The 16770-nt window shown below is 28.9% G+C and overlaps 2 protein-coding genes across 3 annotated transcripts; one reads left to right on the top strand and one right to left on the bottom strand.

The window, feature by feature from the left end:
- The first annotated feature begins 3953 nt into the window (after positions 1-3953).
- Positions 3954-11839, top strand: LOC145757539 (uncharacterized). 2 transcript variants are annotated; one of them, XM_082572449.1, is made up of 18 exons: positions 3954-4127; positions 4342-4380; positions 4822-4851; positions 5056-5109; positions 5280-5502; positions 5785-5865; positions 5995-6060; positions 6218-6330; positions 6760-6908; positions 7371-7515; positions 7781-7906; positions 8182-8304; positions 8547-8697; positions 9139-9257; positions 9500-9667; positions 10240-10378; positions 10755-10894; positions 11309-11839. In XM_082572449.1, the coding sequence occupies exons 1-18, from the start codon at positions 4017-4019 to the stop codon at positions 11504-11506; spliced, it is 2175 nt and encodes a 724-aa protein (XP_082428575.1). In that variant the 5' UTR covers positions 3954-4016; the 3' UTR covers positions 11507-11839. The 2 variants fall into 2 exon arrangements, with proteins under 2 accessions (XP_082428575.1, XP_082428574.1); XM_082572448.1 differs by having other exon boundaries at positions 5995-6063.
- A 155-nt stretch (positions 11840-11994) lies between these two features.
- LOC145763404 (uncharacterized) lies at positions 11995-14902 on the bottom strand. The gene is made up of 5 exons (XM_082574845.1): positions 14743-14902; positions 14237-14456; positions 13886-13997; positions 13551-13719; positions 11995-12537 (listed from the first exon to the last, which is right to left on the bottom strand). Exons 1-5 carry the CDS (start codon positions 14860-14862, stop codon positions 12265-12267), a joined length of 894 nt encoding a protein of 297 aa, XP_082430971.1. The 5' UTR covers positions 14863-14902; the 3' UTR covers positions 11995-12264.
- Positions 14903-16770: the final 1868 nt, after the last annotated feature.

Raw genomic sequence — 16770 nt, 5'->3', positions numbered from 1 at the left:
GTCATTTTTCAAGTTTTACTTATCAATTTGGGAGAAACATTAATTCCATGTGTTGCCATACCAACCTTAAATGACCCAAAATTGCCACATTATGGTTGGTATTATGATGAGGTTACAACAAGAGGAATTTCGTTTGATGGAATGATTCCTCACGCATGTAAGTTTCCCTTAGGCCGCACTGTAAAAACTGAAAATAAAAATTTCACATTAGAACTTATCAAACCAGTGAGTAAAATGGCTAAACTTGTAGAAAAAGAACAAGATATTAAAAATGGTTACCACTTAGCTGACATGCTAACTACTTCTTGCTTTGTGGCAGGCAACGATAACTTGTATGCACAATTTAGTAAATTAGTTCAAGAGAAATTAGACTACATAAAGTCCAGTAATTCAAAAGAATTCATTGAATCAATTCGAGACGAAGTAAAAAAGCAAACCAATGACTTTAGCGTTTTTAAAAATCTTGATTTTATATCAGACAAAGAAACTTTTAATATCAAAAGTATTGTTTACAGAACTTCGACAATATTTGTTGCAGCCTTGGGAAGATTACATGGAATTAAATGTTCGTCGTGTATTGACATTATTAACGGACTACATGCTAAAAAACTGATAACTGATAACGATACCATTGATTTAAAATTTATTATTTCTGTAGCATGCGAGGCTAGAATTAAAGTTTACATGAAAAAGGGTTCGCAAGGCGATACAATTGATAATGTCGAGGAAAACTCAAATATTTGTGAGGCGGTTGGAATCAGAAGTCTAGTTTACTACTTTTTAATTTGTGATGATCTGCAAGAAAAAACAATGCAGATTCACGTTGGTTTAAAACCATCTTGGCAATTTGCGCCAAAAATATTGTATCATTTTAAGCAATATACAAAGTGTGTAGATATGGCTGAAAAACTAATACAAAGCAATGTTGAAGGAGAAGAGAATTGTTATGCTACCTTGGCTTGGTACTTTACAGCAACGAAGGAGTACACTAAGGCTTTAAAATATTATGAAATGTGTGTTGAGATGTTCACTAGCAAGTCATTGGATGCTTCAAGGGATGGTCGAATTGCTAGTTTGTATCATGATATGGGAATGTGCATGCGTCATTTATTTAGGTACCCAGAATCAATCAAATATTTTAGACTTTCTCTCGAAATAAGGTATTTTAGGGCACAAAAACTTGTTGGCATAAAGTGTACTTTCTCTAATGATGTGAAAGAGTTGTTTACTAAAGATATGCAATTAAACAAAAGATTTGCAGAATTATTTTTTAACATTGGAGTTAGTGAAATGAATATGAAAAATTACGATGCAGCTTTAACTTTATTAAAAAACACACTAAGTATGCGAAAGATGATTTCCAAGCCTATGGAACATAAAAGAGATATTGACATTTACAAGGTTAATCTTGTACTTGGTTGGTGTTATTCAGCTTTAGGCAATCTTAAAAAAGCTTTAAAATATTTCAATCTAGCTTTTGAAATATTTCAAGAAGTATCAAAGGGTCAAATTATCAATATTAACATTGCTGAATTCTACCACTACATTGATATAGCTGTAGAATATAATTGTGATTTCCCCATTGCCCATTTCTGCGAAACTTTGGAAATTTTTAAACGCTTGACGCCGTTTTCATTGTCTTATAACGAACTTAGCGAAGCTTATAGCGCCATAGCGTCAAGTTTTCTTAAAGCGTTCAAATATAATAAAGCCTTGTCTTACTACGAAATGGCTTTAAAAGAGACAAACCCAACTAGTCGGTTGATAAGAGCTGCTCTTTACAACGACATTGGAAACGTGTTAAATAAAATGAACAGATACGAAACTTCAATGGTAAACTTAAATAGAGCACTTGAGATTCGAAGAAATTATGCCAAGTATGATCGCCAAGAACTTGATATTGCCGAATCGTTAACTAATATTGGAGGCTGCAAGTCTGCTTTTGGTTTTTATAACGAAGCCTCAAAATTTTTTCAAGAAGCCGTTGAAATTCGATCAAGAATATCTTCAGACAAGAATGAAGATGCTGAGTTAGCTTCAACTATTGGACACTACGCGATGTGTTTAGTTAACTCTGGCAACGTACAGGATGCAATAAAGCAGATTGAATTATCTTTAAATATTCGGCGAAGATTAAGTAAAGATGGTATGTTAGATATTAAAGCAGCTGAAGTTTTAAATATTTTAGGAACATGTTACCATGAACTTGGAAATAACCAAATTGCTTTAAAACATATAAACAAGGCATTAAACTTTTATAAATCCGAACCAAAACTAGACATTGCACAAGCAAACAGAATGGCTGATTGTTTAAATAATAGAGGCTCAGCAATACAGTTTATGGTCATGCCCGAAGAGGAACTAAAGTGTTATCAGGAGGCTATTGTTCTCAAGGAAAACAATCACCCACCCTTTCCTCATCAGTCTTTTAATGTTGAATTTGCGATTATGTATCAAAATGCAGGGAGGTGTTATTTTGACATGAAACAATACAATCAATCAATAGATTATTCTAATAAAGTGTTGGATTTGTTAAAAGAGGACAGAAAGGCCTACTATTGGATTTTTTTTAGGGCATACGAAGTATTAGGACTATGTTTTCAACGGATTGAAAATCATCAAAAGGCATTGGAAAATTTTAAGTCCGCTCAAAAATATGTCGACATTAATGACAATCAAAACATATCTACAGTTTTTACAAAAATTGGGTTATCTCAAATTGAATTAAAGAATTACAAGTCTGCATTGAAGAGTTTTAATTGCTTTTTTATGTGTGCAAAACGTATTCAACCAAAACCAAAAGATTCTATTTGGGCAAAAGTATATTTTAACAGTGGAATTTGTTACTTGAACCAAGACCTCTTTCAAGAAGCTTTAAACCACTTTGAAAATTCACTAACACATTGCAAAAAAATGCCGGAACGGCCTGATAATAACAATAACATTTTAAACTGTTACTTGAATTGCAGAAGTTGCCTTACCAAACTTAACATGCCTACACGAGCCTTGGTATACTTTAAAAAAGAAGCTGAACTTCGTGAACAAATGTCTAACAATCCTGAAAAAGATCAAAACCTTGGTCTTATATACTTACAGATGGGTTGTTATGAATACATCAATGAAATATTTGATGATGCTTTTAAACACCTTCAAAAGGCGTTTTGTATTTTATCGCATCGCTTGGATCCATCGCACGATTCACTTTTGATGGCTAAAGAATTAATTGAAGTTAGTTATATGAAAATATTTTGTTGTTATAAATAAACAAATTAAAAATTGTTACAAGCAAGTGTAATATGGAATCAGTAGTTTTATCACACTTTGTTTTTTTATGATATATGCTTATAAATTGTAAACTATTTTTACCTAGTAGCTTAGTGTTAAAATATGTGTTCGTTAAATAAACAAACTGTAAGCCAATGCACTTTTTTTAACTTAAAAATGCCAATTTATTTTCAAATAATGCAAATTTTTTTTAGTTTTCTGATATTCGCTTTGTTAACCATATTGCTAAACATGATGCTATATTTTGCACGTAATTCTCTATTTTTCTCGCACTGTTGTTAATTTTATTATGGTTGTAGCTAACAATAAATTAAAAAAAAAAAATAAAAATAAAGGTATACTTTAATTAAAATAAATAAAAAAAACAGTAGGAAACTAAATAAAACAATTAAGGTTTAATGTTACTATAGATATTAATAATATGTAACACCATTCATTTATGTGAATTAATAGTTACTTGACTAAATTTAAACTTTTTCTTGAAAAAATGGAATAAAAAAAAATTGACAACAAAACGTGCCGTGTTTACAATAGAATCAAATCGGTTACAAGTCTTGTTGAAAAATTCCCGCTTTAATTTAGAATTAAAAATATTTGTATCTTAAAGAAATCAACTGACAAACAAGACTAAGCAGGTCAAAGCTATCGTTTAAATCAAGCTATTTTAACTGTATTGTGTATTAGTTAGTTTCAGCGCGACACTTTACAAAAAGTTTAAAAGAAATTTAAAAATGTCGTCGGGAAGTTCTGACGAAAGATCAAAGTTACCGATCCCATCGTCCTTATCAAAACTTCCAGCACCAAAATCAATTCTGAAACTGAAAGCCTTGCGAAGTGTAGCCGTAAGTATGCTGGTTTTAAATTTGCATTTCACATTCTAGAAGATGTTTTATTATTTAAAATGTCTGACTGTTTGGTCTTTAAAATTTATTAAAAGGAATCAAATCTTCCGCCTCCTGTTCAAACTTGCCTACAGAATGTCAGAATGTGGCTGACCTAAGACAGGCAGACTAGTCAGCTTTAAAAAATTTTACATTTAAAATATTTTTTTTTTAGTTGAATCAATCTCTTGCATCAACTGCTGGGAATTCTTTTGTGAGTTAATTTTATTTAAAAAAAAAACGGCAGCTTGGTGTAGTGGTAAGCACACTTGCTACACCACACATAAAGTCGTGGGTTCAATCCCCACTGTTCTCATGCTGTTGCGCCCTTGAGTAAGGCGCTATAAATGGTGTGAACTCCTGCTGACCCAGCACTTGATCAGCAGCATAATTATCGGGCAATTATAATCTATAATATCCCAAACTGCCACAGGCAACTCGAGACTGGGTCGGAGTAACTAATGTTACGCTATGTTTAAGTCGCGCATTCGACTTTTCCACATCAAGGATAAAGATACAAAAAAAAAAAAATTTTTAAATTGGTAATAATATGATTGACATTCAAAAAAAACCTAAACTAAGTTAAAAAAATAAGCTTTTTATTTTAAAAACTTGAATAAACAAAATTTTTGAAACCGTTCTTATTTTGTTTTAGGGATTTTCGCATCTAGGCAGTGGCTCAGAAGTAAGTTACGAAAATCTTAATAAGGGCCTTTAATTTTTTTAATGAACATGGTTAAAAAAATAATTATTTATTTTAAGATTAGGAATTAAAATTTTTTTTTAATAAAATATTTATATATATAATATAAATAATATAAATATTTCAAAAAAAAAAACACTTTTGAATATTTTTATATATATATATATAATATTTTTTTTTGCTTAGGATGTTGGAATTGAAAACATTATTCCGTATGAAGAAACCATTTCTCCATCTACAGTATTACCATTTTTATTACATTAAAAATAACCCATTCTTAATTTTGATATTAATCTGAAAATATATTTTTCTTAAGTTTAAAAGTAATGTATTTTTAACTTCTTTATATATTGTATATAGAATATAATTATTTATGTTATATGTATATATATAATTTAAATTTTTGTTAGAAGAGAAAGGGCACAGTTAATTTCGAAAACAACCCTAAAAGGCAGTGCAATCGACCGGAACCAACCCATCAAATGAAAAGTTTGAAAACAAACGACATAAAAAAGAAAAGATCTCGAAGAAGTGTGTCAAATGCATTAAAAATTGAGCGAAATAAAATTAAGAGAACAAATGTTGTTGCAAATAACAGTAGGCCCGGCCTGGTCACTAGACCTGCAGCTCCTGGTAAGTTAAACTATTTTTACAAAACTTTTTATTGCAAAAATATAAATAAAAACAATTGGGTACTTTTTTACATCCAATAGGCAATGTGAACATAATAAGCAATGTACATACATTGGCAATAATTCTTTTATGACTATTACCTTAATTATTAACATTTCTTACCCCACTTTATAAATAAACTTTGTTATTTTCAACGGTGGTTATTTCAGTGACAGCAAATAACCACAATTTTGTATATATATATGTAAATAGTTGTTAATGTAATTGCTTACATTATTTTAGTTTCAAGAAAACCAGTTTCTGTCGCTCCACCTCGGAAACCTGTAGGAAAAGTTTCAGTTGCAAAAGTTGCCCCAGTTAAAAGTAAATAAATAAATTTTTATTATTTTGATTTACCTAAATATTTTTTAAATAATATGTTAATGCAAATGGTTAAATTTTCTTGACAGAATTTAAAAAAATATTTTTTTTTTCACCTTTGTTTTTTGAAAGAAAATGTCATACCTTCGACTTCAAGTGCGGAAAAGAAGCCTATAAAAAAAGTTGCTGGTTTAACTGGTAGTAAGTTAAATAAGTTCAAGTCAAACTACATAATTTTTTATGGCAGATGAATAATATTTAAATCTTTTTTTTATTATTAATGCATCTAATATTTATTCCACAAAAAAAAAAACTTTTTTGTAGTTTTTTTTTAATGATTTATGTTTTTTTATAGAAACAAAGAGAAAACCGTGGGACCTGCGTGGTCAACTTGATGACTTGCAAACTGAATTGGATTCTGAAAGGAAAAATAAAACTACCATTGCGGACATACAAAGTCGACTTGAGGTATGGGATCTTGTACAATTTTTAACTCAACTATTGCTACAAAAATACGAAGTTTTAGGTTCTTAACTTGTTTAACATAATTTTGCAATGATTAAATTTGTTTTAAAATTACGTGAAGAAATAAAAAAATCTTAGTATATCTTATTATTTTGATATGACATTTACAAATTTTAGGTAAACACTTAAAACTTTTTTTTTATTTTTTTTAACTTTTTTATTTATTTTCAATATTCCCTTAACAGATAGGTTTTTGATATTTTTAATGGGTGAGGGTGTGCAGTTTGGGACGTGTTTGAGCTAACTGTGAATGCCGGGCTCAAGGGCGAATAGTGTGGCATTGGTGCGGCTTAAACTCGGAACCCTTGGGCCCATAGTCCGACATCATGACCGATTTACCACACTACCGGACTTAGGTTTTTTTAATTTTAGGCTCTGGAGTCTGAGAAGAAAACCATTTCAACACAAAAAGTGATGTTGAGCTCTGATTTGTCCAACATACAAGATGAATTGAACACCAAAAAGCTTGAGGTGGAGAGGCTTCACAGAGAAATCGAAACCAATAAAAGAAGCCATAAATTGTAAGACCACTTTTTCAATATTTTTATATGTAATAAATATATTTAAAAAGGCCCCCTTTTTTTCCTTTTTTATATATATATATTTTTATTGTCGATGTGAAAAGGTCGAATTCGCGACCTAAACATAGAGTAACATCAGTTACCCTGACCCAGTCTTGAGTTGCCTTTGGCAGTTTGAAATATTATAGATTATAATTGCCCGGTAATTATGCTGATGATTAAGTGCTAACTCAGCAGGAGTTTTTACTGTTTATAGCGCCTTACTTAAGGGCGCTACAGCATGGGAGCAGTGGGAATTGAACTCACAATCTCATGGTGGTTTAGCAAGTGTTCTTACCACAACACCATGCTGCTGGTTTAAACTTTGTTTTATTAAAATATTTATTAAATAAGTTTTAAATTATCAAAAAAATTGGATTTTAAATTCTACCCAAAAAAAATTTTTTTGTATTTTTTTTCCAGAGATTGTGAGGACTTATCATCCAGATTAAGAAATGCAGAGAGAAGTAGGGATGAGTTGGATTTAGAAGTTAGAGAATTAAGAAGAAATATAATTACTCTTACTGATCAAAACGCAGATTTTACAATTAAAACTAAACAGTTAGAGGTTAATTTTTACAATAAAAATTTTTTTTTTTTTGTTTTAATAAAAGTGTTATATTACTTTTTATATAAGGTGACTAACAATGTGTAAATACAAATAATATATATTATTGAACTTATTCGTAATTTTTTTTTTACCTAATTTTACATTTTTTTTAAATAGCTTACCCAAAAAACACTATTTTTTGTTCTTAACAGTTATCACATATATTTTATTATTTTATTTGAGATTTGTTAAAAACAGCCTTTTTAAAATTTTATTTTTTTAGGAACAAAACAAAAGTTTAAGGGAAAATCTTGCTGAAATGACAAATTGTCGAAATGAAATTGACTCTGAATTAAAAGAAAAGGAAATAGAAAGAAAAAAACTTTTGAATGATGTCCAAGAATTAAAGGTTTCTAAAAAAAATTTTTTTTTTAATTTTAAAGATATATAATTTTGCGTTTTTTTTTATTTGTATATATATAAAAAGCCACTTTTTAGGTCTTAGTTTTGTAAAACTTTTGTTTAATTTTTAGAGAATTTTTTTTAAACTGCATTTAAAAAGTTTTTCTATTTAAAATTATTATTAAAATTTGCCATATTAAAAAAAAAGCATTTGTAAACTATATTTTTTGTAAATACTTTAAAAAATATTTTAAAAATTATAAAATTTAAATTTTTTTTTAGGGTAACATTCGCGTTTTTTGCCGTGTGCGTCCAATGTTAAAAAAAGAAGTCAGTGAGTTTGGAGAGATGGATCATATTGACTTTGAGGGTGCTCAAGTGGGAAAATCAATTAACATCAAAAATGTAAGTTATTAATTCATAATTTTTAATTAAAGTTTAAAAGTTATTAAAAAACTGCAATTTTTTTTAAGTGTTTTTTATTAATACATAAAAATGCAATAATATTCATTTAAAAATAGATAAAAACTGTTATATTTTTTCATTGACTTTTAAAACAAATAGAATTATTTTTTTTTAACAAGAATTCATTGATTTTTGAAACAAATATTAAAAATATATATAGAATAAATCAATTTAATTTATAGGATCAAAATAAACCTCATGCTTTTGCCTTTGATCGAGTCTTTGATGAAAAATCGAAACAAATTGAAGTTTTTGATGAAGTCTCTCAACTTGTTCAGAGTGCTTTAGATGGATATAACGTTTGTGTATTTGCTTATGGACAAACTGGAGCAGGTAAAAATAAATTTTAAAATAAAATTCTAACAATAATTAGTTACATTTATTGATCTTTAAAAACATGACCATTACCTGACCCAGTCTTAGGTTATCTTTGGCAATTAGAAAGATTATAGTATATAATTGCGGAAAATTAAGCGACTGATGAAGTTCTGGCTCAGCAGGAGTTTATACCGTTTATAGTACCTTAAATTGGCTATGTTTAAATCTTAAATATGGAAGTTACAGCATGGGAGCAGTGAGGATCGAACCCAGGACCTCATATAGTGTATTAAATGTTTAAAAAACACCATTTTTTGTAGTTTTTATTAAAGCATTTTAAAATCATTTTTAGTTTTGGTTTTGTGATGTACATCATTTGTAATTACAATTTTAATATTAAGAATTCTTATTACATTATATTCTTATTACATTATATATATACTCTGTATTTAAAAGGTAAAACATACACGATGGAAGGTCCGGATGCTAGTAATGATGAGGAAGATGGAATCATCCCAAGAGCGATGAACCTCATATTTGAACAGTGGTTGGAAAGGAAAAAGTATGGGTGGGAGGTAAAAAAAAATTAATTGTTTTTAAAAATATCATTATTTCTTTTTGATTTCAATTAGCAAAATTTATTGTTTGCAATTACTTAAATATTATTAGTATTTAGTATTTAAATATGTTATATGCATAATTTAAATGCATTTGTAAGGTGTTTTTTTTTTAGTAAGTTTGTTTTTTTAATACAAAGATACTTTAAATTTTATAATATTTTTGAAAATAAAATAAAAAAAATTATTTTTTTTTTTAGTATACATTCGAAGTTCAACATGTTGAAATTTATCGCGAAACTTTACAAGATTTGCTTCAAACCTCGAGCGAAGGAGACAAACTTGAAATTAAAACGGTCGGAACTGATAAACTGAAGAAAGTTTGGGTTAAAAATCTTTCTTCTCACCCAGTTGACAACACTCAACAGGTACTCAACACTTTAAATTATTTTTTTACATTTATTTATCCTCGATGTGGGAAGGTGGACTTTGTGACATAAACATAGAGTAACATCAGTTACCCCGACCCAGTCTTGAGTTGGATTTGGCAGTTTGGGGTATTTTATAGATTATAATTGGCCCATAATTAAGCTTCTGATTAAGTGTTGTCTCAGCAGGAGTTTTATCCAAAGGCGACAGCATAGGAGAAAATGTAACAATACATAATTTGGATTATTTTGAAGGGTTGTATCAAATTTGCTTGAGTACAGTTTTTTCCTAACTTCTAAGTTTTGCCAGAATTTTTAACTGTTAAAGTCTGATGTAATATTTAAGTTTAGGTCATCAAATCACAACACCACTTTGGTGTGAATAACAACATTTTTAATTTTTGTAACTATTTAACAACTTTATATTAATTTTGAATTTATGTTACAATGTTTATTTACAGTTTAACATTGAATATTTTGATTTTAAAATATTTTAGTTTGTTTTTTAGTTAATTTTTTAGTTTATCAATAATTTAATTTAACCTTTTTAAATTTAAATATGCATTTTACAGGTTTACCAATTACTTGAAAGAGCCAAAAGTAAACGGGCAACTGCAGCAACAAATGCCAACGAAAGATCGTCCAGATCACATTCCGTTTTCATGGTTCAAGTTAAAGCTAAAAACTCGAGCACTGGTGAAAACATTGACTGTAAGTTTTATGGATAAAAAAAGAAATTATAATACTCGTAAAAAATCGAAAAATTTAATAAATTTGGTGTTTTTATATAAATATTGAAATAATGTTTTTGTTAGGGGTACTTTTGCTTTTTTAAATTCGACTTTTGGTAAAATAAAGTTTATTGATATACTTATTGGTTTTGAAGTTTTATTTAAAAAAGCAATTTTTTTTTAAGGACCAAAAAAAAATTTTAAAATTTCTTTAAATTAATACAATTAAAAAAAAAAACAATATTATTTTTAATAAACTCTTGACTTAAACCATTTTTGAACTTACAAAAATATTTATCAAATTTCAAAAAATAAATTAAAAATTGCAAATTAAACTACATTACATTTTATGACAGCAACTCTCAACTTAATCGACTTAGCTGGATCAGAAAGAGTAAGTGAGACTGGCTCATCAGGGACCAGACTCAAGGAAGCACAAAAGATTAACGGTTCATTATCATGTCTCGCTAACGTTATAGCTGCTATTGCTAACAAGGTCAAATTAACATTATAACTTTTTTTTTTCTTTTTTCTTTTTTTTTATAAAAATAAACGGTTAAAATTGTTTATATAAAATTGAAGTTTTTTGGTTTGTTTTTTACATTAGGGTATAATAGTGTAAATTGAAAGTTTACATTTTCTGGGTTCGATCCCTACTGCTCTCGTGCTGTAGCACCCTTGAGTAAGGCGCTATGAACAGTATAACTCTAGCTAAGCCAACACTTAAACAGCAGCCTAAATATCTTGCAATTATAATCTATAATATCCTAAACTGCTAAAAGCAACTCGAGACTGGTTCGGAGTAACTGATTTTACCTCTATGTTATGTCATGAAGGCGACCTTCCCACATCGAGGATAAAAAAGTATCATAAAAAATTCTACATTTCGTAATAATTACGTTTGTTGCAGGACAATCATATTCCGTTCCGCAACTCGAAACTCACCTTCATGTTAAAGGACAGTTTAGGTGGGAACAGTAAAACCCTTATGGTAGTTAATGTGAACCCAACCAAACGAGCCACCTCGGAAACTATCAACACATTGAGGTTCGCTACAACGGTCAACAAATGTAATATCGGGACCGCTCAAAAAGTTGTCAAATTTTGAACCCCCAATTTTGAAATGAATTTTAACTGTTTAGTATATGAAGATCTGCTTTAAAAAAAGACGTTTACTAATAATCTGATTTTGGAAAAACGTTAATTTTTTTATTTTGTTTTCACAACAAGTATGTGAAAGTTAATTTTATTTGAGTTATTATTTCTGTGTTGTAAATATATGCTGTTTCTGAATAAATTTTTTTCGTTTTAACGAGAATTAAATGTGTTTACAAAATTCTGGTGAGTTATACTTTTTACGTCTATTGTAAAGAGCTTTATATAAAAAAGCCCTTTTTTTATTTGTATTTTTTTAAAACTTCAATTGTAAATATTATATTATAACCACACTGCCTTTGTTAGTTTAATGTAAGTAAAGTAATTCGCATATTTGGAGGTTTTTAAATAAATTTTCGCTCAAGAACTATTCATGTTTTTTTTAAAGTTTCAGCAAGATAGCCTTAGTAATATATTTTATTAAAATTTTAACCGAATATCAAATAAAAAACCTTTAACATATTCTCTAACCGTTTTAATATATCTAAAAACACAAAAGGCATAATAAACTGTATTAAAACCCTATTTGTTCATTTATTTTTAGAACTTCTGCAACATATGACAAAGTTAGTTGATATGCACAGCATATAATAAATACAATAGCTCCAAGCACTTCTAATAGAATGCTAAAATGTATTTTTAATATGAATATACACCGAAATTTTTACTGAATACAAACAATTGGAAAATAGTTTTAATTTCGTATTGGCTTTACTTGAACGATTTTTTAAAACCGCTCATACTGTAATCAAAAGGCAAGGAAACTGCTTTAGGGCTGTTTACGTTTTCACAGCTGGAAGTTTTAGTATCCAGACTAGCACTCTGTGCAACTTTGTTGTCAGGTACATTAACATTACTATCAGGTTCATTTACAGATGTTGTAGTTACTGCTGGCAAGTAAGTGGGTTTCTTTATTGGAACTATTTGGTTTGTTTTTGGAGATAAATCTAACTCAGTTTCAGTGGATTCGTCAGATTGTTGTGCCTAGAAGTTTAAAGTAAAGAATATTAACAAAAAGGTAAGCTACAATGTACACTTCTTATACTAGTTTTGATACATTTTTCGCTAAAGGCGTTGAGTTGGCTGTAAAGTTGCAAGCAAAACAGTGCGACTTAAGGTGTTTAAGGTATGTAACAAAATGTATTTCTGTTAAATTAAAACATGTTAAGTTTTGGAGACGGTGCGTTATTACATTTTCGCTGTGTTTTTTAATGGAAAACCTCCATAGGCGCGGTTTCATTTCGTCATAGCAGAACTTCCGTGTACTTAACCTAAGCGTGTAATATTGAAAGATCAAGTGCTCACGTACGACTAATTTGTTTATGTACGTTACGCTCGTTTAGCGCAGGGTACGCCGAATTTGTTTCGACACGGCGTGCCAAACGGGGCTTTAATCACGCTCCTACATGTGTGTACACGGTAAGAATTGACCTAGCGCCGGTTTTGATGATTACAAACTTATTCACCCCAGGACAAGTTAATGGCCGAACTTGTTGTTTCTTTTCAATAATAAAACCGAATGTTGGCTTTGGGGTGCGCTGGCCCGTGGCAGGTACACTTAAAACTTAGGTCGCTTTCAACTAAGGCCACTACCCTTATTCGACATCCCGCCTCACTTAGCGTAACGATACAAGTTAGTGGAAGACATTAGCAGACCGGTTAAAACGCTTTGCGATCGCTTTCGTTTTGATGTTGCTTTTATCGTGTTTAGAGTGGGGCGGCAACGACAAAAGAAATATTATGTTTTGAATCGAAAATAGACACCTGTTTTTTGGTTTCTAATTTGATTTGTCACGAAGTTTGATAAAAATAAGTTTGACTTTATGGAAGTGACGCAAATAGAAAGTGTAATTTGTACTACTTAGTATTCTTTAGCGAATTTGTAAACTATTAAACTGTTATCAATTTTTTGTTTCCAAAAACAATCAGCAAAAACAAAAAATTCTAAAATACAAAATGGCGTTTCGAAAAAATATTTAAAAATTGTTTTTTTTTACCTGCTTTTTCCATTTCATTCTTCGGTTCTGGTACCAAGTTTTAACTTGAAGTTGTGTTAGGCCCAAAGTGTCGGCCAACTCCATGCGATCCGGAGTGGACAAATATTTTTGGCGGTCGAATCGTTTCTCCAAAGATAAAAGTTGCACTTCGCTGAAAACCGTTCTGCTTCTGTACAAAAAGTGACATTTTTGTATTTTATTAAAAAAGACTGTCATACCATATACTAAATTAAACGGAATTACAATAATTTTTGTCCTAGATATTATTATTGTTTTAAAATCTGACTTTCAACAACAGTTTTGTAAAAATTTGTTTAAAACGCGGTGTTACCCACCTTCGACATTTTCTTGAGTTAATTGAATTTTCGTGAAAGAATCGCTCGCGGAGAAAAAATGGGATGTTGTCGTAATTCGTAAACGATAAAGAAGGATAGGGTCCTAGTAGATCTAAATGATTAAAAAGTAATTTTAAAATAAAATAAAGCTCACACTTTAGTTAACTTAAAACTTAGCAAATTTTATTTGGAGAGAATTTTTTTTCCAAAAAAATATTAATTGCATTCTATGCTATGTAAAAAAAACTAAAGCAACTTACTTTTAAACGCATAAAAATGTAGAAATATATTTTTACAATACTTTACTTTAGGTTTATTGTTTTTATTTTAAATTTTAAAAATGAATAATACCTGGGCGCCCTAGGAAATAGCTAGCTGCTTGTGGGGAAAAAATTTGGTTTAAACCAGCATACTTCATATATGGGTTAAGTAAAGGGTACCGATAAGGAATGGAAGGTGGTACCATGTTAGAGTGCGCTAGGTTTTGTAAAAAACTCGGGTCGGGAATCGAACCCAGGACCGGTGATCCCAAAGATGGGGGAGGACTTGGTGTCGATGTATTTGCAGTTAACTAAAATTAAAAAAAAAAAAATTAATAACTTAAAAATAATTTTCTTTTGATATTTTTTTGAATTTAATTGTTGTAGAGATATTTATTTGTTAATCAAGACAGTATTATTTTTTTAATAAAATTTTAATTAAATTAAAAAGGTGTTTTACTTCAAAAATATAACTAGCGAAGATAGTTATAGTTTAATTGCTAAAAAAATTTTAATAAAAAAATATGATTGTTTTATTTAATATAAACATATTGAAAAAATAAACTTATAATCTGTATAATTGCAAAAATTTCTTACCTGACTTGTTTGAGATTTTCTTTGGTATAAAATATCAGAGATGTTAAATGATGGTCTAGATTTAATTTCGCTTCTAATATCTTCACGGTGATAATTCTTTGGTTCGATTGGCAAAAACATTTTTTTTAAATATTAAATATTTTTTCTATTTTTTTAAATTTTTAACTAAAATTATATTTTTAAATTACAAACTTTTTAAAGAACTTTCAAACTCAAAATTATTTTTTTAAATAATAAAATTTTAAAAACCAATATTTTTCATAATGCAATTTATTAATATTTTTTCCTTTTTTTCTGTCGAAAATTATTTTAAATAATTTTTTTGTACAGTCTACGGCAATTCAAACTTAACTTTACGCTTTAGCGTTCATTAAAATTATGATATTTTTAAGTCAGTTCAGACCTTTTTATATATCCTTCTCTTTTTTTCGCGTCGGCCAATTCAGTGATGTTGTCGATTTTACAAACCTAAAACAATATAAACAATAACTGGTAAACTTGTGTTATTCTAAATGCTTGTTTTATTATAAAATTTTGGTAATTGTAAATCTAATTATAATAGTTAGTGCAGGTTTAAATGTTTTATGGTAATACTTGTTTTTGACAGATTTATAGATTTTTGTTAGTTCAAGTAATTTAAAATTTAATTTATTTCTAAATTCGTGTTTAGTTTTCGAAGTATTAATTTAAATAATTTTAAAAAATTAAAATTTTACAAAGGTTAGTATAGAACATAATTTTTAAATTTTATTTTTTTTATAAAAATAAAATATAATTTTAATTAATTTAAAAAAAAAAAGAAAAACTGAAAATATTTAAAAATTTTGTAATTAATTTAATTGTTCATTTTGTATAAGATTTAGAACAACAAACTACAAAAACATACCATTTTGGGTGTTCACTCGTTTTTAATTAATAGCAGGTTTATTCGATAAAACACAATGATCATGTTATAAAAAAATATTTTGTTATTTAATAACTTTTTTATCACAATATTATCTCGCAGGAAAATAATTAATTCCAGTACATTGTGAATAAATTTTCTCGTTTTGATTTCGATGTTTGTATCTCAATTCAGCATATCAAAACTTGGCAATTGTTTTGTATTTATAACAAAAAAATACCATAGGCAAAGTGGTGCTTTGTGCCTGAACACAATAATATAATGTTTAGCAACGCCAGCGCCTATCAAAAGTTGTTAAACAGCACTTAATTAAATTTTTTTTATCAAAACCTAAAGTAAAGTTATTAATAAATAATCAAAACTGGCGTGGGTTAGTTTTTGTTTAGCCAAGACCAAGTCCTAGCTCGCCGCCAATTTTGTTTTGATTAAAATCGAAAATTTATAGCTCGACTTCTAAGACAAAAAGTTCTATTATGTTTGGTGTGTAAACTTAATAATTCGTTACACCTCGAATTAGGGAGCGTGCGCTTCTTTCAATTTTCCAACCTAATTCCCGCGGTGAAATTTTAATATCAACGGTATTTTGATCATTCGGAAAACACAAAGAATCGTGTTGTTGATACCAAAAGCCCAACGGTTAAAATGTGCTGCGAAATTATATTTATCGAAACTCAAAACATCCGCCATAATAAAGCAGCTCGTAACGTTAAGAAGATGACTTGAAATCTATTAATGCGCACCTGTCTATAATAATAAAGTCGTAGAAGCTCTGTCATTGGTAATGAACCAAGTTAAAAAGAAACCTCGAAAGCGAAACTTTGTAAAAAATAATTGGCCCGCCACAATATTTTGGCATCGCTTCTTTTTATTATTCGTTAATTTTCATTTAATTTCGCAAAGCCAAACATCCTGTTTCAAATGAAATCCAATGTCAATATAATCGTAATGTGAAAATAATTAGCGAATAATTTTGGCTAAATGAAAAAAAATTTCGCCCGAGCGAAAATTCTCTCGCAGAATTGAAAAACCTAATTAACTATTGAGCAAAGGTAATATAAAGATAGATTTTAATTTTCAAAGTAAGATAAAATTAAATTACTGTTATATTAAAACTTTTTAATTCA

The sequence above is a fragment of the Corella eumyota genome, chromosome 1, assembly GCF_963082875.1.
Source record: "Corella eumyota chromosome 1, kaCorEumy4.1, whole genome shotgun sequence".
In the NCBI taxonomy this organism is placed as follows: domain Eukaryota; kingdom Metazoa; phylum Chordata; class Ascidiacea; order Phlebobranchia; family Corellidae; genus Corella; species Corella eumyota.
This window is presented reverse-complemented; position numbering and strand designations above follow the sequence as displayed.

Coding starts and splice junctions, on each gene's coding strand:
- LOC145757539 (XM_082572448.1), top strand. CDS start 4,017: ATGTCGTCGGGAAGTTCTGACGAAAGATCAAAGTTACCGATCCCATCG. Junction 4,381..4,821: donor CAACTGCTGGGAATTCTTTT/GTGAGTTAATTT, acceptor ATTTTGTTTTAG/GGATTTTCGCATCTAGGCAG. Junction 4,852..5,055: donor ATCTAGGCAGTGGCTCAGAA/GTAAGTTACGAA, acceptor TTTTTTGCTTAG/GATGTTGGAATTGAAAACAT.
- LOC145763404 (XM_082574845.1), bottom strand. CDS start 14,862: ATGTTTTTGCCAATCGAACCAAAGAATTATCACCGTGAAGATATTAGA. Junction 14,457..14,742: donor GAAAATCTCAAACAAGTCAG/GTAAGAAATTTT, acceptor TTTTAATTTTAG/TTAACTGCAAATACATCGAC. Junction 12,538..13,550: donor GAATGAAATGGAAAAAGCAG/GTAAAAAAAAAC, acceptor TTAAACTTCTAG/GCACAACAATCTGACGAATC.